Here is a 23,356-nt window from a genome sequence, read left to right on the forward strand (position 1 = left end):
GCTGCAGGCTTTACACTTTCAAGTCACCGTCATATTAACTGTCAAAGCATGTTTATGTCAGCATAAATGTATTATTGCTTTAAAAAAAAAAAAAAAAAAAAAAAAATTCACACATTGTGCATTTCTATTATACACAAATTGTTCTAAAGCGATCTAAAAAGTTAATATCAATAAGTTTTCTCTTTGCACCACCAGGTAGCAGTCTTGGTACTTTCATTTCGAAGTGCATATATATATGTTTAACTTGTATGTATATATATATATATATATATATATATATAGTTAAAAAAGTTACTATTTTCCCAAGTGTATATAACTACTACTTTAAGAAAATATCAGCATTTGGTACATACTTTCAGTATTTTCTTTGCATGAACTGAGCTGATCTAATCCTGTTTATGTGAATTGAACCTGCTGCCTAGCAGGTTTGATCTACAAGAACTGTTGCTATGACAACAACTCTCGGATCAGCTTTGAAGAACGAAACGATCCTGGATCGTGTTAAATCGTCAACATCCAAATAATCCACGTATGAAGAACGGACCCCCGTGCTAAACATTATCAGAGGTAAATAAAAAGCAAACGATTGTGTGTTTTAAGTTTTCATTTTATTCACATTTGAAAGGTCATGAATGTACAACTGTTGTGTTTCTGCTTGATCTGTGATGTAAAAGAGGAACATCAAATTCATATAAAAAATCTGTAAAAATCTCAACAAGCCTCGCGTTTATACGCTTAAAAACCGATTGAATCAGCTTCGTCATGATTACAACAGAAAATATACATATATATATATATATATATATATATATATATATATATATATATTTAATACGCACGCAAACAAACAAAACAAAGATTGTAAAAGATCTCAGGCACTGCGGATGTCTATTAGTGAAGACTGGTGACAGAATAAGAACCTCGTTGTCTGTTTGTTTTCCTTAGTCCTTATAGTTCTGAGTTAAAAGTGAAGAACAATAATAAAAAACATTAGCTCAAGAGTAATATTTCCACGGAAGACATGAACGTAAAACACATTTTATTACAATCATCTCATAATCATGTATAAAAACCAGGTACTCATCGTTTGATGGCATCCTAAATATATGAGCGTATCTGTGCAAAGACTCTACAGCTCGTGTCCAGTGACCGCAGGTGCGTGTTTGAGTCTCTCATTGGTACTGCAGGTAGTTTTTGAGTGTCTGTGGCAGTGGCAGAGACTGGATGTGATGGATTCGGTGTCGTCCCAGCGCCTGTCGCGCTGCTCTTCTGCACAGCTCCATCAGCGGCAGGGGTTCAGCTGCGGGACACAGCACAAGTCAGTCGGGGTCAAAAGGCAAGGGTCAAACATCAAGCAATCATGTGAAAACACTCATTAGGACTTTAAAGGCAAACATTGAGCTTGGATAAACTGAACAATTCATGGTTGTGCTATTGTGTTATTATTAGGGGCCAAGGTATACCGTGATTTGGAAAAGTCAAGGTTTTAAAACCACAATAGTTTTCTGTAATACCATTCCTAGAGTATGTGTAAATTTTGTTTACTTTTTTTGTTGTTTTTTAGGACAACAGTGTCTCCAGCAGAAAAGAAATATCCAAAGATGCCGTTTTAAATTGTAAACAAATCTGTTTTTAAAACAAATGAAGACAGCAGAAGTCAATTATTCATTTGAATTATATAGCCTGACATGTTAACTGCACCAAAATATAAAAAAAATAATAATAAAAGAAAATAAATAAATACAAATTTTATTTATATATATATATATATATATATATATAAAATATATATATATATATATATATATATATATATATATATATATATATATATATATATATATAAAAATATATATATATATATATATATATATATATATATATATATATATATATATATATATATATATATATAAAAATATATATATATAAAGTGACAAAATATATATATATATATATATATTTTTTTTTTTTTTTTACCCAGACATGCAGGGATTCTCAACCGGTGGGCCGCAAGATTAAACTCAACTTAAAGGTGCAACTGTCTTCAGAAACATTTGTTGTTGTGCTGGTTGACAGTCTCTTCACAGTACAATAGTAAAGATTAAAGTAAATGATCTTAATGGATTTATATGTATTTTTATATATTGGGTAAAGCATAAAACTAAAAAAATGTTCATCCAATTAACTAGAGTCGGGGCAACATCTCTCATAATTCCGATAAGTAGCTCAATCAGTCAGCAAATGCAGATTTTAACAACTGCGCAGCCGTTTGTGTGCAGCTCCGCTGCCCGCTGTTTGTGCATAGACATGCTGCGCGTTCACGAGAGAGAGCATGCATTAATTACATTAATTATTGTACAATAATTATTTCATTTCATTAATAAATGTTATATAAAAATTATTGATGTAATGGCATTTCCCGTTTTCTGTCATTGATTACTTCGGACTTGATGCAAATAGAGCCTCACTGTAAATTATGGACAACTCCACTTCCTTCTTACTATATGCTCAGCTGTATAAAGCAAATATTCACGCAAATGTAAAGATAACGATGATTAGAGTAATAACCAGTTCACGCGTGCCTCGCATCTGCGACTCGTATCAGAATCGCACATTTCCATTGATTCACAAACTATGCATGCTCTCTTTGTGTGAACTCTTTGAAATATCAGCATAGTTGTCCAAAATAGTGTTTTATAACACGAGTGCGAGTTTTGTTAACAGACACGTGCCCATACAAGAGTATCTAGCGAGACTTGGTGGTGTTGTAGTGAGCAGCTGTTCACTACTGTCAGCAAACTCCAATAATATCCTAAAAACCCAAACGCCTTCAGATCGATGCGTTTCAACAGACTTAAGAGTGTTTTTACTGTATTTTACTATTTTGTTTGTTTATTTTCATGGACATGATCAATAAATGAATAGTAGTAGGTCCAATTCAAAGCAGCAGTTTTTTTTATCATCTCCTGTCGTCCTGTACAGGTTCATTTATTAAAGACCCAAAATACTCTGCAGTATAAATACCTGTAAAATTCAGGAGCTTTAAATCTGTGTGCGTTTAAAAAAAGAGAGAAAATATATATTATTATATATTCTATTTTTCATTTATAAATGCTGTAGAAGAACAAGATAATAATAGTGTAAGCAAAAAAATGGTTTGCTAATAAATAAAAGGTTTAAAACAAGCATTTTCTCTAGACAATCAGTTTTTTTTAATGTCAGACGTGATTTTCAAAAAAAATTCGGATGTGGCCCAGAAGTGAAAAAGGTTGAGAACCCCTGTTGTAGAGCAGTAATCACAATACCGTGATATTTTTATCCAAGGTTATCATACAGTCAGAATCTTATATGCTTATTTCACGCGGCCGCCATTTTAAAGAACCAAAGCAAGGCTGCGGTGGGAAGAAACCCGGAAGTGTAGGACCAGCACTGTAAACATTGCAGCAACATGCTGTGGACTACAAACCTCCAGCTGTTGTCGAGATTTCAAAATGCAGAAATGGGGTAACCATCACTTTAATATTATACAGTAAGTTTAATTTAAACATTGAAGCGCCGCTGAGCGCGGATGACTCGACTGATCTTCACGGCTGCTTCGCACTCCAGTCTCTGTGCATCTGTGTTTGCACTCAGTTTACCGCTCTTCACCCAGTGTAAACACAGATACACAGAGACTAGAGTGCGAAGCAGTTGTGAAGATGTAGAGTCATCTAGCAGATCTCGCGGCTCGTCTGTGTTTGTGCTCAGTAAACAGCGGTGGGTGAAATGATGACCTTCTCTGCCAATCACAAGCATTTCTGTTGAGCACGTGAACACAATGGCAAATCAGCGCTGTTTTAAGAAAGCCATCAACAGTGCCTTAAATGTTAGCGCGAAATTGATGTTTTTATCTTTTAATTCACTATCGTGACAAGTCTAATATAGTGAAAGAATCAATTCATTAGCTCGAGTTGGATAAATGGCATCTAAAACGTGTGTTTGGGAAAGAAAACGTTAGCTAACTAGTGCCATTTCGCTTAACTTAGCTGAAAATGATCTCATATGTCCCTTTTTATTTTCACCATTCATTCAGAACGGACCTTCGGGTCCCTCGGAAGGTGGTGGAATAATACATTTGTGTCACTTTATCTTCGCTGATAAGATATACAGCCAAGTACACAATGTTCCTTTGTAACTCCCAACTATACTTTCGGGTATCAGCCTCAATTTCGCTTTTAAAAATGGCGGCCGCGTGAAATCAGTCTATACCAGCCCATGCCAATAGGCACCTATTTTATCCGTTCCGGTTCTTATTATTATTATTCTCCTTCTTCTTCTGCTCTGGAAGTGTATGGCAGCCTTTTGAACTGTTTGCAGCATTTGCGCAAACTTTGGCACACTGATAGAGGACAGTCTGATTTTCAACCACAACAAATTTGGACTCTCTAGCAACACAACTTGCCCAAAGTTTAATTTATGCTTACAGTATCTTTATAACTTTTGGGCTACAATCAAAATACTTTTTTCCTTTGATTCCTTGGCTCAAGCAGACTCCAACGTACCCTATGACGTCTTTTTTATTATCATTAACATTGCTATGTTTCTAATTTTAGACTGAAGTAATTGTTTAGTAATTGTAAAGTAAATGAAGCTGTTTTGTTCTGCTTTTGGTGAGGGTTTTAGGGTTTGTAAATAGATTTATTAGAAAATTAATTAAAAACAATATTCAAACAATAAGTAAAATAGACTGCAAAACAGTTTTAATCCTGCAGCAAAGCTGAGTGTCTAGATAAAAGCATTTGCCAGATGAATAAAACTGAAATCAATCTGATTTACATTTAGCGTGACCTGCATATCCAGTTACATTAAACTCAACTGTAAGCTAATAAAATAATAAATACAACTAAGTTTAGCATATGACCCCAATTAAATGTTTATGAAATGCTTCACAGTCTGTTCAAACTCCCATTAAACAGCATTTTTAGAGGTTTGGAAACATGAATGTTTGCATTATGCCGACATTATGGAAAATAATATAATTCCTATTAAATGAGCTGCAAGTAAACATGTTTTTCTCAGTTACTACGAGTGATTGTGAAATTACTGAGATCATGAAGCAACAGCATAGCTATGAAGCTACAAGAAGGAAAACACTTCTGCCTACAGCTTTGCCCAGACTTACAGCACTGAATATGTCAACACTAGATGTCTACAGTTAAAGCCAGTCTCAAGATTTGAGTTGCGATTTTCTGTGAAAATAATTGTAGCGTACGATTATATGGACTCTGATATAAAAAATAAAACAATTAAGGCCATGTAAAGTTTGACAATCTCAACTAGGGCTGCACAATATTGGAAAAATCTGACATTGTGATATTTTGTTTTTCTGGGGCAATATCAATAATATTTCATCAGATTACTTGAATAGCTCTTTTTGGAAAAACATCATTAATTTGATTGGGGTGATTTCGTAAGGGTGTGAATCAAGTATATAAAAAATAAACAAAATTGCTAGCATGAATAATTACAACAGAGCAAAGAAAAAAAGCTAAATAATCAAATAATATGAATAAACAGTGTTCATGGCTTTCCAGAGAATCAAACGGTATTCAGGTACAGAAATCCAATAATGAAATGTAACACTGTATGGTCGTCATCATATTAATAATTCAGTAAAATTAAACCTCATCAAAGTTACAAATGTTGTACTTTTGTGTCTGAATGCTTTCACTCTCTTAAAATGCGTTTGAAACGCATGCAAATGATAAAGTTTTCCTCTGTTATGGCTATACAATGACTCCACAAATCTCATGTATTTTCAATAGTTGTGCTGATCAACTATAATCCCTCAACACTGAATATCCTGTGATTTATTCTAGCATTACAATTAGAGAGCTTTATATATATATATATATATATATATATATATATATATATATATATATATATATATATATATATATATATATATATATATATATATATTCATTGCTGATGGTTTTCCCTGTTGGGAAGAGGTTAAATGAGTAACTTTTAACAGTTGATCATCAGTTGGCAGCGTTAACACTTTAGATAGTAGAGGTGTCACGGATATGGTTGATCAGTTTGAATCACGGATCAATCATGATCACAACCCAAGGTTCGGAAGACACATGACCTGTGAATTAATGCATTTATTTTTTTTCTTGTAATTTCAATGACTTAAGAGGCAATCTCTCTGCAATCATTACAAATTTAGGATTCATCAACTTGTATTAAAGCGTTTAGGCTTTCCTGTAAAACATAATGATGATGAAAAGAGTTGTTGAATATTCGGGATGTAGTGGATTTCTTAGGTTATTAAAGGCGTTTTCTACCACTACTTGTTTAGACTGCATTAATGCATTTGGTGTAAGCTGCACGATTAATCATTAAAAGATCGGGATCTCAACACCCACACAACATGAATTAAAAAATGATGGTGATTTGCACATGTTTATTAATCCTCAAATCTGTGTTTGAAAGATGCAAAAATCAAGAAAGAGATTCAGTTTTTAGTCTTTTTAGTTATGAAGTTACAAAACAGTCAAATAACACAGAAGTACTGGAATAACAGTTTATAGTTTAGAAAAAAAAACACTGATATGTATGGCATACATGCCAACACTCCCCTTTTTCCCAGGGGTCTACCGTATTTCAGAGCCATCTCCTGCCTACCTCCCGTTTTGTTATTTCTCACAGAAAACACCCCCTCCCTAGTGTTGTTGAATTTATGAAAAATTTTAAAAGTATTTTTCCAAAATATGTGTAAAAATAAGATTTAGCCAGCAAAAATCACTCCATTAGCTGAAACAAAGACAAAATTGTGACCAAATTAAGACTCAAAATCCCCCCAGATTGGATGAAAACATCCCCAACAGCACACATGGGTTACCACATGGCTATTTATGCTGGCTAAAGATCTTTTTTCAGATCATCATGCACTTCTCATATATGGCAATGAAGGAAATTATTGTAAAACTGAAAAAGAAAATAAATACATACGATCTAATCCGTTGATGTAGTTCATGCTGACTTCACAGTGGCCCCAGACAGCGCTGACGATCGGGTACAGCCTCTTCCCCTTCAGCCCTCGAAACGCCACTCCCAGATAATTTCCATCAGCACAGAATCCCAGCGTTCCCTCGTCCATATCCAACACCACCAAAATCTCCTCCGGCACAGAGAACGTGCCTTCCTCATCCTCATCTTCCACGAACTCCGGGTACGGCGGCGCTGGCCCAGATCGGCTCTTTCGATCATGGTAAAGCCGACCTCGTCCCAAATCCCACCCCCAGGATTCAGCATCACTTCCAACTAGAGCAGAATACCCAACAGCTCGTAAAGTAGCTAAAGAAGTGGCCACTCCAACCACAGCATGAGTGCCCCGCTGCCGTACAGGCCATCGTAAACTCCATGCATGCAAACCTCGGGTGAAGCCGGTTTTCCCGCGCACACAGTCTGTGCTTTGGGCCACCGGGTGGCGGTGGAACGTGAGCCGGTCATCGTCTTTGATAAACAGGTTTGGCGAACGGTCGTCTGGGTTCCAGGCGTGCTGAAGCTGGGCTTCCGAACCAGCCGGAGGCATATCCAACAGCAGCTCCAGACGGGCAGGTAAAGGGACACCTCGATTTCGAAGCGCCGCACACACTGGTGAATACGCCAGCTCACCCACCTCCTGCTCATCCGCTGATTTGACCACACCCGATACCCTCTGCCCCATCACTGCCCAGCCTCGGGCATCAACAACCACAGGCTGTGTTACCTCATGAGCAGAGCCGACCCCAGAGCCTCAGCCAATCAGAAGAGACGACACAGTCTCATTCACAAGAACACGTTCAGATGGAAGAGAGCAAACCTGTGGAGGAGAATAAAAGACAGTAAGGAAGCTTGTTCGGACATTTACAGACACTGGTTACATCCTAAAAGACACACTATGGACTTATGATACACTATGCATTTATACACTAAACGGTTTAGTCTGAGTTTAGGGTCTTCCCAACGTTTTTTACTACCCAGAAACTCGAACCATTTCACAGTCAACATTTATTGGCTGCCAAACTTGTAAAATACTAAAACAACTGGAAAGAACTACCAAATAGTAGTGTTTTGTGTGCTGCTAAATTTTAAAATCAAGCTATTCTCAGACTAGCTGAACATAGATGAATAATGATGCCACATAGATGTTAAAAAAAAGAGAAGCTGAAAAAGAAGTTCAGAGGTTTAACTACAGTAAAGCAATTTTTTAAATTGATTTTTACAATTTTATAGATTAAAAGTTTATAAAAATAAAAGCAATGCTGAATTTTTAGCATCACTGTTCCAGTCTTTAGAGCAGGGGTCACCAATCTCGTTGCTGGAGGGCCGGTGTCCCTGCAGGGTTTAGCTCCAACTTGCTTCAACACACCTGCCTGGATGTTTCGAGTATACCTAGTAAGACCTTGATTAGCTTGTTCAGGTGTGTTTGATTAGGGTTGGAGCTAAAATCTGCAGGACACCGGCCCTCCAGGAACAAGTTTGGTGACCGCTGCTTTAGAGTCACATGAGCCTTGTGAAACCATTTTATTGTTGATTTGCTGTTTTAAAAAAAACAATCTCAATTAATATTAATTAATGCTGAAAACAGTTGTGGTGCTTTATATTTATATCAAAACATTTTTTTTCTAAAATAGTTTAGGATAAGAGTAGGAATTTATAGTAGAAACATTTATTTGATGCATTAATTTTTTTGTAAAATGATTACTTATACATTTTTATCAATTGAATGGGGGTTCACTCAACTTAAAAATAATTCACAATTTTTATAAAAAAAGACATTTTCAATTGTTTTAATTTCACAGGGATATTATTAAACTCTTCGCTTATTGAAATTATACATTTTAGAAGTAAAAAAAAAACAACTACAGTAGGTGAGAGTTCAAATTGGCTATTACCGCGGGAGGATATACCGCCGCCGTTTGAAATAGCTGCCGCTCTGTTGTTAGTGTATGACCGCAGTTTTTGAATAAGCCGCCAGGGGGCGCAAAGGGACGGGATGCGAACGGACAGAAATAGCCTACAGCAGCTTTAAATATGCTATTGTGCTTGTAAATGAGATAAGAAAATAAGTCAAAGCATTATAATTCTGTAAATCACCTTACTGGGGTTAATGAAGTCATTCGATAATATAATTTTATTATATAATCTTAGTAATTTTTAATTAATCAATCAACTTTTATTTATATAGCACTTTACTACAACCAAGGTTGACCAAAGTCCTTTACACAAGTAAAAGTTATACAACACAACAGAAAAGGAGTCGATGCAAAACAATACAAAAAATATCAATAAAATCAAACAAACATTAAAACATAATGAAGTGTCAGTGCTATGCATTAAAAGCCAATTTAAACAAGTGGGTCTTAAGCTTGGCTTTAAAAACTGGCAGGTCAGTGATTGTACAAAGCTCAGTTGGAAGAGTATTCCAGAGTTTAGGACTTGCCACTACAAAAGAGCCATAACCCCACTGCTTGTATCTTGACCGAGGGACTTCAAGCAGAAGTTGGTCAGCAGATCGCAAAGCCCTACTGTGTTTGTGAATGTGTAAAATATTACATAAATATGTGCAAGGCTACTGACGGCATTAAAAACAAACAAAGTGCATTACAGTAGTCCAAACGTGAACAAACAAAAGCATGGACGGCATTCTCAAGATCAGCCTTGCTCAGGAAGGGCTAGACTTGAAAGAGAATCACCGAATTAATCTGCTTATCAAATTTTAGACTACTGTCTAGTCTCACACCCAAGTTTTTGACCACATGACTGAAGCAAAGAAACTGAGCCAGATGCGCTGGAGATGAAATGGTTGACCTCTTAGAATTGTCAAACAGAATCAACTCGGTTTTGTCTTCAATTAGGCAGAGAAAATTGTGACAGCCATATCTTAATATCATTAAATCAATTGCTAAAAGAATTAAGTGAATCTAAAAAGTTTGGTGTGACAGGAATATAAAGCTGTACACCGTCAGCATTCAAATGAAAAGAGACATTGTGATTTAAAATAAGTGAACTTAAAGACAGCATGTACAAAGAGAACAAAGCAGGGCCCAAAATGGATCCCTGAGGCACACCACAGGTCAAAGGGGCAGGAGATGAAGGGAAGACACCAACCACTGAAGATTTTAAAAATTGCACCAATAGTCTGCGCCAATAGCCTAGTGGTTAAGTGTGCAGACATTTAGCACCATGGTACTCATGGTGATCAGAGTTCGAATGTCTGTCCTCTACTACCCTATCTCAATAAAAAGGTGAAAACCCCTGAAAATAATTAATTATAGAAATAAATGAATAAATGCTTTTCTACACTACGACCACTTTAAAAATATGAACTCACCATTATTAACCAATATTAATATATTTAACTAAAAACAGTATAGCTGCAGGTTTAAAAAGAAGAAAGGCCAGAATAAAAGTCAAATGTAAGTAAAAGCAGAGTGTGCTTCTGTAGACTGAGAGATGAGATTTCACACAATCTGAAGAAGCCACTTGTGTTCACACCGCACCGGATGATGGCTGAGAGAATCTGCTCTGAACCTGAGAAAAACCACACTTTCACAAGAGCATGTGGACAGGAGGAATATTCCCTCCAAAGAGACTAAGTGACAGCAAGCTTTCTAGAGAATCACTGGCCAAACATACAGCCTGCAGACTATCCGCCAACTCATTTTCTCCAGAAAACCGACCACATTTGCTGCGTCTCCATGTGGGGTGTGTGTGTATTTCCCATAAGAAACTCACATAAACAAACTGCCTGACTTCAGCTCATCACTTTAGCAGCTTCTGTTACTGTACAGCAACACTTCCCAGGAACTGAACTTGACCAGTCTAAACCAAACAAAAATAATTGCACCTAAAATCCAACATAAAATAACATGGTTATTTGTATTTTTATCATAGCTAAAACGTTAAATCTCCAAAAAATGTAAAAATGCAGCAACAATAAATAAATAAATAAATATGTACTATTGAGAAAATAGTAATATTTGATATTAAATAGGCACATAAATAAATAAAGCAGTAACTATCTATCTCTGTAATATTCCATGAAAAAGGTTAATTTTATGGTGCCATTAAGATTTAAAAATAATAATAAATAATAAACTATATACTTGTTTGGGGTCAGTTTAAGAAAATTATTCTGTTTATTAAGGAGGCATTTATTAAATGTAAAAGAAAATTGTTAAATATTACTTTTTGTATGTATTTTTCAAATGAAAATATTACTCCAGTCATTATTGCTTTTATTACTAGAACCATTAATAATAATAATAACAACAACAACAACAACAATAATAATATAATAATATTAGAGTGACTTCTGAAGGATCATGTGACTCTAAAAACTGGACTAATGAAGCTAAAAAAATCACCTTTAAATCAGTAGAATAAATCATTAAAATAAATAAGCCACTTTTGAACAGTTATTTTATAGTGCAATAACTTTTCACAATTTTATAATTTGTACTGTATTTTTGATTAAATAAATGCAGCCTTGGTGAGCAGGAGAAGCTTATTTTAAAACATCCTACTGACCCCAAACTTATATCAAGCAAATTGTACAGAAATTAGACTACCACAAATATTACATACATTTACAGCACAGTATCATATTATTATCATTACTGCAACCATTATATTATTGCATTATTTTTATAGGCTAGTTTTACTTCACCGTAGTATTACAGTAATATATATTTTTTAATAAATTCCTTTAATAGTTTAACATTATTTTTACTTATATCAACAGCAACAGCCATTATCATTGCATTTATTACCACCACCACTACTGCTAAATTAAATTATTTCATTTAAAAATATTACTATTTTATAAACTATTTAAATTGCTTTTATTTCACATGGATTGTACAAAAGTAATATCTTGTTTTACATAATACATTTAATTATATTTTATTTAAAGGTGCAGTATACAAGTTTGACACCCAATGGTTGAACTAGGTATTGCACTCCTGGATCAAAACAAACATAAGTGCAGGTTGCCAAATTGATGACAGGAGCGAGTGATTTAACATTAACCGTGCTGTAAATAAAAGCAACAGCACCTGATAAAAGGAATATTTTCCATTTTAAAAACAACACCTCGAATTGATATATTAGAAACGGCCTCTATTTCTCACAGGTGAACAACAGAAAACTGACAATGATCACCTCAGATAGACCTCATGTGCTTTTTTCAGAGTTAAATGATTTATTGCCATACTACTGAAAGCAGCAGCAGACCGTTCGACAGTGAACTTTCAAACTATTCAGCATGTACAATTAATACTGTTAAAGAGGTTTAATGTGTATTAAATAGATTATAAACCTTACCATTTCATGAGTGAGTGCATATTCTGTGCTTCTGAATAGGTTTATTTAAATTCCTGTTGTGTTTCGTCTGGTGCAAAAAGCCAAATTGCTCAGGATCTCGTCGCGAAGCATGTTGTTAGGACACGCATTTACAATGTAATCTGCTCACCTAATGTTTACATTCACAAAATTTATATTATTTGCTAATCAATAACCTCATGTGGAACTCTTAATCTGCGTCTCATTTCGGTGTCTGATACTGTCCACCAGAGGTTGCATTTGGGTCACGGGTGCATGCTTTCAGAGCCTTTCTGAATAATTGAAATGCGTGGTTTTCCACCAAGACAACTTAGGGTGCTGAAATATAATTGGCTAAACTAGCAGGTTAAAATTACCAAATAAAAGACAGACATTCCAGCACATAGCGCACATTTTCAAAGCAGACTTCAGCATAGTTTTTCAGGTAAACACGAATGTTCACTTAGCATGTCTCTTAAATATCTATACAATTATCATCATCATCATCATCATTGGTATTATTATCATAGTATTCAGCATTATAAAAACCAGGAGACAGGATTTCAGGATATTTATGTGTGTCAGAGAGGAAATCACGCAGCTTCTGTTTCTAATACACTGCTATGCGGTTGCCATGCTGATGTGGGTGGTTACTTATTCGCTCGATGCCTCTAAATATTTTTCAACCAGCAGGCCAAAACTGTAAACCTCATCGCTTAGAAAAGTAACAGCACATCATTACAAAGCACGAGATTATATAAGCTCTAAAGTTCAATACTAAGTGTTTAGGGTTCATTCAAATCACTACCTACGACCAAATAAAGTATTTAACATAAATGTAAAACTATGAGAACAGATTCATCAACATTAATGCCTCAAATGAAATGCAAAGACTTTACAATAAGGTTGCTTTATTAGTTAATGGACTTACTAATATGAACAAACAATAAGTGATACATTTATTACAGCATTTATTCCTATTTGTTGACTTTAGTTAAGGGAAATAAAGCTATTTATTGTTAATTCATGTTAATCCACAGTGCATTAACTAATGTTAACAAGCATGGATTTGTATTTTAATAATGCATTATGTTCAACTATGATTAATAAATGATGTACAAGCATTGTTCACTATTAGTTTCTGTCAGTAAATACATTAACTAATGAAATCTCATTGTAAAGTGTGACCAATTAAACAAATACACACACACATAGTGTCTTACCCTGCATGCATTTCTGCGTCTGCATCAGCATGAAGCAGGAGAAAGAGGAGAGAACGAAAGAGAAATGAGGAGAGGTAAAGCAGTTCACCGTGGAGCGAATCCAGAGCCGCCTTTTCCTCATGACGGCGGTGATTCACTGGAATAAACTCTGCTGGAAGTGTGAATAACTGAGCAAACACTCACCTTCCAGATCACCACAGGACTCCAGGAGGATCCACGTCAGCCGGACAGCGTTTATTAGTCTCACACTCCTGCGCAGAGACAAAGAGGAGGTCTGTTAGGGGAAAACAGTACCTGGGTAAAACCACAACCAGGAAGTGAGAATCTGATCAGCACACACAAACATGCAGGAGCCGATCAAAGGATTTTTTTTTTGTTTTGTTTTGTTTTAGTAGGTGTTTAAAAAACTGACCATCAGTTATGTTTTATTATTGGTGTTATATAACAGCATTTCATTTGGAACTCACATCTTTAGGGACCGAGCACCGAAACGGTGCGTAGGCCCTATTGGAATTGCTCCGTTTTTTATTATTATTATTATTAGGGACCGAGCACCGAAACGGTGCGTAGGCCCTATTGGAATTGCTCCGTTTATTATTATTCTTCTTCTTCTTCTTCTTCTTCCGCGGAATGAATCGCGGTTTTGAGGGGCTAAACATGCCAGAAAACTCACGCAACTTTGCACACGCGTCAGAAGTGGCGAAAATTTACGTTTGTTATGGGCTTTGGAAGTGGGCGTGGCAAAATGACTCGACAGCGCCACCTAGAAAAATTAAACGGACGAGCCCCCGATATACGAATCACGCACATGCATGAAAATTGGCACACACCTCAAACACGCCAAAACATACGAAAAAGTCTCTTGGAGCCATATCTCAAACCCAACAGGAAGTCGGATATTTTTGACTTCCTGCGGCGAAAAAGTGGCGTTTTTGCCATTTCCAGGCGTTGTATTTTAACGAACTCCTCCTAGGGATTTTATCCGATCGACACCAAAATTGGGTTTTGTCATCTAAAGGCCTTGGCGATGTTAAATTGCGAAGCTTTAGAGTTTTCATCGATGGGCGTGTCCGTGGCGGCCTCGCAAACTTTGACGATTCGCCACAAAACAGGAAGTCGTTATAACTCAGGCATGCATTATCCGATCTGCCTCAAAATTCACACGTTTGATAAGCGTCGTGACCTGAACACGTTTACATGCCAATATCCAGATACAGTTATAGCGCCACCTGCTGGCCACAGGAAATGACATGATTTACGGAGTTATAAACTCCTCCCACAAATTTGACCGTATCAGCACCAAAATAGAGTGGTGTTATCTGAAAGCTCTAGCGATGTTATATTGTGAAGATCTAGAGTTTTTGCAGAGGGGCATGTCCGTGGCGGCATGACAAACCTCAACGCTTCGCCATGGAACAGGAAGTCTTTATAACACAACTACACAATGTCCGATCTGCCTGAAACTTCACATGGTTGATAAACGCCCTCTCCTGAACACATCCACATAACAATATTGAAGTGGGCGTGGCAAAATGACTCGACAGCGCCACCTAGAAAAATTAAACGGACGAGCCCCCGATCTACGAATCACGCACATGCACAAAAATTGGCACACACCTCAAACATGGCAAAATATACGAAAAAGTCTGTTGGAGCCATATCTCAAACCCAACAGGAAGTCGGATATTTTTAACTTCCTGTGGCGAAAAAGTGGCGTTTTTGCCATTTCCAGGCGTTGTATTTTAACGAACTCCTCCTAGGGATTTTATCTGATAAACACTAAAATTGGGTTTTGTCATCTTAAAGCCTTGGTGATGTTAAATTGCGAAGCTTTAGAGTTTTCATCGATGGGCGTGTCCGTGGCAGCCTCGCAAACTTTGATGATTCGCCACAAAACAGGAAGTCTTTATAACTCTGGCATGCAATATTCGATCTACCTCAAAATTCACACATTTAATAACAGTCCTGACCTGATCAGGTTTACGTGCCGATATCCAGTTACAGCTATAGCGCCACCTGCTGGCCACAGGAAATGACGTGTTTGACACTCTAACAAACTCCTCCCACAAACTTTCCCGTATCAGCACCAAAATAGAGTGGTGTCATCTGAAAGCTCTAGCGATGATATATTGTGAAGATCTAGAGTTTTTGCAGAGGGGCGTGTCCGTGGCGGCATGACAAACCTCAACGCTTCGCCATGGAACAGGAATTCCTTATAACTCAACCACACAATGTCTGATCTGCCTGAAACTTCACATGATTGATAAAAGTCCTCTCCTGAACACATCCACATAACAATATTGAGTCAGTCATAGCGCCACCTGCTGGCAGAAGGTAGTTTGGCTTGTAACTCAGCCACACAATGTCCCATGTGCCTGAAACTTCACATGGTTGATAAGATTCCTCTCCGGAAGACATCTACATGCCAATCTTAAGTCACAGTTATAGCGCCACCTGCTGACAGATGGTAGTTTGCAGTATAACTCAACCACACAAAGTCAGATCTGGCTGTAACTTCACAAGTTTGATAAAAGTCCTCTCCTGAACACATCTACATAACAACATTGAGTCTGTCATAGCGCCACCTGCTGACAAAAGGCAGTTTGGCTTATAACTCAGCCAAACAATGTCCGATCTGCCTGAAACTTTACATGATTGATAAGTTTCCTCTCCTGAAGACATCTACATGCCAATCGTGAGTCATAGTTATAGCGCCACCTGCTGACAGGAGGAAATTTGGCATAAATCTGTTATTTTCTCAGATTTTTTAAATATATCGGCTTAAATTATTACTGTTCGCTGTTCTCTGTCATCCTGAGGCCACCGGGCGGCGGTGAGCCCGGGTGCGAGGTCCCTATCATCGCTGCTTGCAGCTTTAATTATTATTATTATTCCGCCCCCTATCGGGGCACTTTTGAGGGTCTAAACATGCCCGAAAACTCATGAAAATTTGCACACACACCAAACCCGGTGTAAATAGCAGGTTGATATGGGTCTCGGCAGTCTGCGTGGCAAAATGACTCGACAGCGCCACCTAGAAAAATTAAACGGACGAGCCCCCGATATATGAATCACGCACATGCACGAAAATCGGCACACACCTCAAACATGCCAAAACATACGAAAAAGTCTCTTGGAGCCATATCTCAAACCCAACAGGAAGTCAGATATTTTTAACTTCCTGCGGCGAAAAAGTGGCGTTTTTGCCATTTCCAGGCGTTGTATTTTAACGAACTCCTCCTAGGAATTTTATCCGATCGACACCAAAATTGGGTTTTGTCATCTAAACGCCTTGGCGATGTTAAATTGCGAAGCTTTAGAGTTTTCGTCGATGGGCGTGTCCGTGGCGGCCTCGCAAACTTTGACGATTCGCCACAAAACAGGAAGTCGTTATAACTCAGGCATGCATTATCTGATCTGTCTCAAAATTCACACGCTTGATAAGCGTCCTGACCTGAACACGTTTACATGCCACTATCCAGATACAGTTACAGCGCCACCTGCTGGCCACAGGAAATTACATGATTTACGGAGTTATAAACTCCTCCCACAAATTTTATCATATCAACACCAAAATTGAGTGGTGTTATCTGAAAGCTCTAGCGATGTTATATTGTGAAGATCTAGAGTTTTCGGAGAGGGGCGTGTCCATGGCGGTTTGACAAACCTCAACGCTTCGCCATGGAACAGGAAGTCCTTATAACACAACCACACAATGTCCGATCTGCCTGAAACTTCACATGGTTGATAAACGTCATCTCTTGAACACATCCACATAACAATATTGAAGTGGGCGTGGCAAAATGACTCGACAGCGCCACCTAGAAAAATTAAAAGGACGAGCCCCCGATCTACGAATCACGCACATGCACAAAAATTGGCACACACCTCAAACATGGCAAAACATACGAAAAAGTCTCTTGGAGCCATATCTCAAACCCAACAGGAAGTCGGATATTTTTAACTTCCTGTGGCGAAAAAGTGGCGCTTTTGCCATTTTCAGGCGTTGTATTTTAACGAACTCCTCCTAGGGATTTTATCTGATAAACACCAAAATTGGGTTTTGTCATCTTAAAGCCTTGGTGATGTTAAATTGCGAAGCTTTAGAGATTTCATAGATGGGCGTGTCCGTGGAGGCCTCGCAAACTTTGATGATTCGCCACAAAACAGGAAGTCTTTATAACTCAGGGATGCATTATTCGATCTGCCTCAAAATTCACACATTTAATAACAGTCCTGACCTGATCAGGTTTACGTGCCGATATCCAGTTACAGTTATAGCGCCACCTGCTGGCCACAGGAATTGTCATGTTTGACACTGTAACAAACTCCTCCCACAAACTTTCCCGTATCAGCACCAAATTTGAGTGGTGTCATCTGAAAGCTCTAGCGATGATATATTGTAAAGATCTAGAGTTTTTGCAAAGGGGCGTGTCTGTGGTGGCATGACAAACCTCAACGCTTCGCCATGGAACAGGAATTTCTTATAACTCAACCACACAATGTCTGATCTGCCTGAAACTTCACATGATTGATAAAAGTCCTCTCCTGAACACATCCACATAACAATATTGAGTCAGTCATAGCGCCACCTGCTGGCAGAAGATAGTTTGTCTTGTAACTCGGCCACACAATGTCCGATCTGCCTGAAACTTCACATGGTTGATGAAAGTCCTCTCTTGAGCACATCTACATAGTAATAATAAGTCAGAGTCATAGCGCCACCTGCTGGCAGAAGGAATTTTGGCTTGTAACTCGGCCAAACAATGTCAGATCTGCCTAAAATGTCACATGGTGGATGAAAGTCCTCTCCTAAACACATCTACATAATAATATTGAGTCTTTCATAGCGCCACCAGCTGGCAGAATGTAGTTTGTCTTAAAACACAATCTCCACACAATCTCTGATCTGCCTGAAACTTCACATGGTTGATAAAAGTCCGCTCCTGAACACATCCACATAACAATATTGAGTCAGTCATAACGCCACCTGCTGGCAGAAGGTAGTTTGGCTTATAACTCAGCCACACAATGTCCCATGTGCCTGAAACTTCACATGGTTGATAAGATTCCTCTCCGGAAGACATCTACATGCCAATCTTAAGTCAGAGTTATAGCGCCACCTGCTGACAGGAGGAAGTTTGGCATAAATCTGTGATTTTCTTAGATTTTTTTTTATATATTGGCTTAAATTAATATTGTTCGCTGTTCTCTGTCATTGTAAGGTCACCGGGCGGCGGTGAGCCCGGGTGCGAGGTCCCTATCATCGCTGCTTGCAGCTTTAATTTGTAATGTTTTTCTGAGCAAAAAAAAAAAAAAAACGCTAATATTTTTACCCTGATTTATGGAACTAAGTTGTGACTGATCGGTTATGTATGGAATACTGTTTCTGGGTCCAAACCGCTACTCTTCTGAATTAAGAAAATATTCATTTATGGCCACTTTTAAGCATAGCACACTTTAAAGTGAATTTTATATGAAACCATAGAGTACACATTGGTCTTTGGACTTGCTGCATCCTCATTTCTAATATCCGATTTATTTTATCTTTGCCATGATGACAAATAATAATAATAATAAAAATAAATAATATTTGACTAGATATTTTTTTCAAGACACTTCTATACAGCTTAAAGTGACATTTAAAGGCTTAACTAGGTTAATTAGGTTAACTAGGCAGGTTAGGGTAATTAGGCAAGTTATTGTATAATAGTGGTTTGTTCTGTAGACTATCGAAAAAAACATAGCCTAAAGGGGCTTATAATTTTGACCTTAAAATGGTTTAAAAAAAATTAAAAACTGCTTTTATAAAAGCGAAAATAAAACAAATAAGACTTTATCCAGAAGAAAAAATATTATCAGACATACCGTGAAAATTTCATTGCTCTGTTAAACATCATTTGGGAAATATATAAAAAATAAAAAAAAATAAATAAATAAATAAAAAAAAGGGGGGCTAATAATTCTGACTTCAACTATATATATTGTGATCATGATTTTCGAAACTATTATATCGCTTTGTAAACGTTTATTCTTACCATTTGATGAGTCTACATATATAGTTTGATATAGCACTTGGACCCGGAAGCCGCTTTGCGTGACGTCACACTTAACAAGCGGATGGAGGACCAGGAGTGCCGGTTAGAAATTAAATGAATGCTCTAAATGTGCTCTTTTTTTAAATGATTGATATAACAGAAAATGTTTGCAGTTTTAAACCTGGACTTTTCCAAACCGCGGTATACCTTGAAAACGGTTATCGTCCTATAAAACACACACTATCTAGTATCTATGATTTTTTACTGAACATCAACAATGAACAAGTTGGCATTTCTTTGTGGAGTTTGCATGTTCTCCCAGTGTTGGCGTAGGTTTCCTCCAGGTGCTCCGGTTCTCCCCACGGAGTGTAGGTGAATTGAATAAACTAAATTGGCCGTATATGTTTGAATATGAGTGTGCATGGATGTTTCTCAGTACTGCAGCTGGAAGGACATTTATTGTGTAAAACATGCTTGATAAGTTGGCGTTTATTCCACTGTTACGACTCCGGATGAAAAAAAGGGACTAAGCCAAAGGAAAATAAATAAATGAATTAATAAATGATGTCAAGTAGTTTTTCACCAGTGCATAACCTAATATTAAACAATTAACCTCTTTAAATAGATCGTGAGGAAGCAAAGTAAGCAGCATTTCCTAATAACGGCATTCATTCTCTTGTGCACTGACTAGTCTTGCTCTTGACCCACTGACTAGTCATCTAGTAAGTGTGATTAGCCGTGCACATCCTAGTGGACACAAAAGCAGCTGGTCAAGCATGACAAGTGGACACCCTCCATCTGTCACAACTGCATTATTCATGACTGCAGTGTCCTACATTAAACAGGTATTGATCGACAGAGATAAGGTGTACCTGCCACACAAAAGAGCTGTGTATAGATAAAGCGCAGTGAACCAGTGAACACATTGTAAATTATAAATATTTATTTATAATAATATAATATAATATAATATTTATTTCATTTTATAGAGTAATTTATGTGTATTTATTATTTGTCAATAATGAAGATTATGTCTATGGGAAGATTTAAATACATACTAAATATATAATACTTACATACAGTGCTCAGCATATTACACCCCTCAAAAATCTCTCTTTTAAATTAATATTTTTATAGGATGCTATACAACATTATATTTGTGCATATACATGAGATTAGTGAGTACTAAAGCCAAATCTGGAGCTCATCTAACAAAATAACTTACGATAACAATCCAAAAACTAGTGCACAAAATGTATATGTTATAGAAAAATATTAAAATAAAAAAGGAAAAATCAAGAAAAGCTAAAAAAAAATTAAAAATTGTTGTAATTGTGTAGGTTGTTTGAATTTAATTGTATTACCTTTCAATGTTTAAATATGTTTGATGAATAAAATATTATAATAATAAATAAATCTATTTAAAAAAATCGGTTTTGGTTAAATGCACTAAAACACACTGCATATGTTCAATGAAAAATGGATAAAAATATTCATAAATATATTATGCTTAAAGTCAAATAAAGACTTAAAAGCAGGGCAGTTCAGAAAAAATATGCTAAAAAGACAAAGTCATATAATTTTACTTGCATCATTAGTGACAGATGCATTCCACATTTTATAGTGCCAGACAGAAATTTATTTACAACAGACATAAATATGAATACTAGTTTTAATTAGTTGTAATTGAATTAGTATTTCATTAATTACTTTAATTTCCTTTTATAAAATACTATCATTTTGCCATTTTACAGTAAAACTGTTATGCAAAATATTTTTATAATATAATATAATATTATACATAATATTTTATTTTGTATTATTATTTTTACCTTTTCTAGTAGTAGAAGACACTGACTTTACTGTACAATAACTTTACAACAACTATAATATTTATTATAAATAAATCATTAAAGGTTGGGCTAGTTGCACACATTTATTTATTGTACAATAACTTTACAATAGTAATAATAATAATAAATATAATAAATATTAATATGGCTATAAATAAATAAAATCACTCCAATTTGGCCAAATTCCACATATTTACAGCACAATAACTAAAATAATAATGATAATAACAACAATAACAACAATAATATTTATTATTGTTATTATTAAGCTATAAAAATATGACTAAAAGTTGGCCACAATTGCACATATTTATTTACTGTACAATATATTTAAAATAATAATAATAATTATATATGGCAGTAAATAAATAACTAAAAGTTGGTCAAATTCTACATATTTACAGTTCAGTAACTAAAATAATAATAATAATAATAATAATAATAATAGATAACAAAGTTATTGAGAACAATAATAATATTTATATTATAATTACTGTTATTAAGCTCCAAAAAAACACAATAAAAGCTGACCAAAATTACACATATTTACTAAGTAATACCTTTAAAATAATAATAATAATAATCATCATCATCATTTTTATTATTATCATTATTAATATTATACCTCATTATTATTATTATTAGGCTATGAATAAATCAGAAAAATGGGCCAAATTGTGCACATCAATACAAAAAAAAGAAACTTAAATGAGTTTCACAACTGCATTTCTAAGTTATTCTGTGCATCCTAATTATGCTAATAATGCTGATCTTGCACAAGACTGTGAATACTAATAACTTCTTTTGGTGCGAGCAAAACAAACATTGCGCACAAGAGCACCAGTAAAGTGACGCTCACAGTCACCCTGAAGTTCAAAGGTCAGACAGAGTTCATCATCGGGTCAATGAAGACCCCCTGAAGCATTGCTCAAATGTTTTGTGTTTATGTTTCCGACACAACCACGTCCTCCATTTGACCCCAGGGTAGAGTACATGTCTTTGCATGAGCCATGAAAAAATAGATTGAGATGAAAGAACAAGGAAGAGGAAACCATACTGGGACTTCCTGCTTCGTTCTGAGCATGTGCACAAAAACTGATCTGTGCGTGATCTCAGATGCACAGAAGAGGGGAAACACACACACACAACTGGAACTTTGGAGAAGACAGCAGAGGCTGAGAAAATGAAAATATGGCCACTTCATAAGGCAATTCCAATAAGAAAACGATAAGACAATCAAATAAAGCCAGGTGCATGCTGCTATATTCCATGGAGAATAAAGTTACTGCTTTTAAGTCTCATATTATTAAATTTAGTTGGAAAAAAAAAATAAAGTTGACAAAACATTTTATTTGAATAGTTAAAAAAAACTTTCCGGTCATAATTTGCCTTAAAATAACACTAATTTATATTTTGAATAATGAACATAGCTAAAATTTGGTAGTGTGTTGGTATTTTCATGAAATGCATATTAATTTATTTCTTTTTTAAACAGAGATATTTCTGAATGTAAGAAACTGAAAATGAGGAGTTATCGTATAAAACTTAAAGCAAAGGGTAATAGCTGCAATAAAACTAGTGTTTATATATGAAAACAACTGAAACAACTAAGTGTTTTCTGTCTGAAAACAGTAAAACTGAATGATATTAAAGCAGTCAAAAGTATTTTTGGGTCATAATTCAGCCCCATTTTATGAAAATTAAATATCTTTATCTTTTAAATGCTATAAACTGAAAAACAACAGATGATTATTTATTTAAATAACTAGACAACACCTTACAACAACAAGAGAAAGTAGACATATTCTCTACGGAGAATAAAATTTGCAAGTTTTTGAACGTTTATAATGCAGTGTCTATCTGAAAAAAGCGAAAGTGA

At 35.9% G+C, this 23,356-nt stretch overlaps 2 protein-coding genes and 1 long non-coding RNA gene across 12 annotated transcripts in view; 1 reads left to right on the top strand and 2 right to left on the bottom strand.

Moving 5' to 3' along the window:
- The window catches only part of LOC147840700 (uncharacterized), a 199,008-nt gene that overhangs the window by 160,173 nt on the left and 15,479 nt on the right, over nucleotides 1-23,356 (top strand). The window lies entirely within an intron of this gene.
- Nucleotides 1-23,356, bottom strand: part of LOC110437702 (E3 ubiquitin/ISG15 ligase TRIM25) — a 49,427-nt gene that overhangs the window by 666 nt on the left and 25,405 nt on the right. The window lies entirely within an intron of this gene.
- The window catches only part of spsb4b (splA/ryanodine receptor domain and SOCS box containing 4b), a 24,584-nt gene continuing 1,817 nt past the window's right edge, over nucleotides 590-23,356 (bottom strand). For 3 of the 10 annotated variants that reach the window (XM_087282700.1, XM_087282705.1, XM_087282706.1), the window contains exons 2-5: nucleotides 13,770-13,837; nucleotides 13,587-13,605; nucleotides 7,006-7,858; nucleotides 590-1,300 (exon numbers count right to left, since the gene is read on the bottom strand). In XM_087282700.1, coding sequence (XP_087138826.1) covers nucleotides 1,173-1,300; nucleotides 7,006-7,723 — 846 coding nt within the window. In that variant the 5' untranslated portion in view covers nucleotides 7,724-7,858; nucleotides 13,587-13,605; nucleotides 13,770-13,837 and the 3' untranslated portion in view covers nucleotides 590-1,172. 10 annotated transcript variants of the gene reach the window in all.

This window comes from Danio rerio, chromosome 15 (genome assembly GCF_052040795.2).
Source record: "Danio rerio strain M-AB ecotype USA chromosome 15, GRCz13ab, whole genome shotgun sequence".
NCBI lineage: Eukaryota > Metazoa > Chordata > Actinopteri > Cypriniformes > Danionidae > Danio > Danio rerio.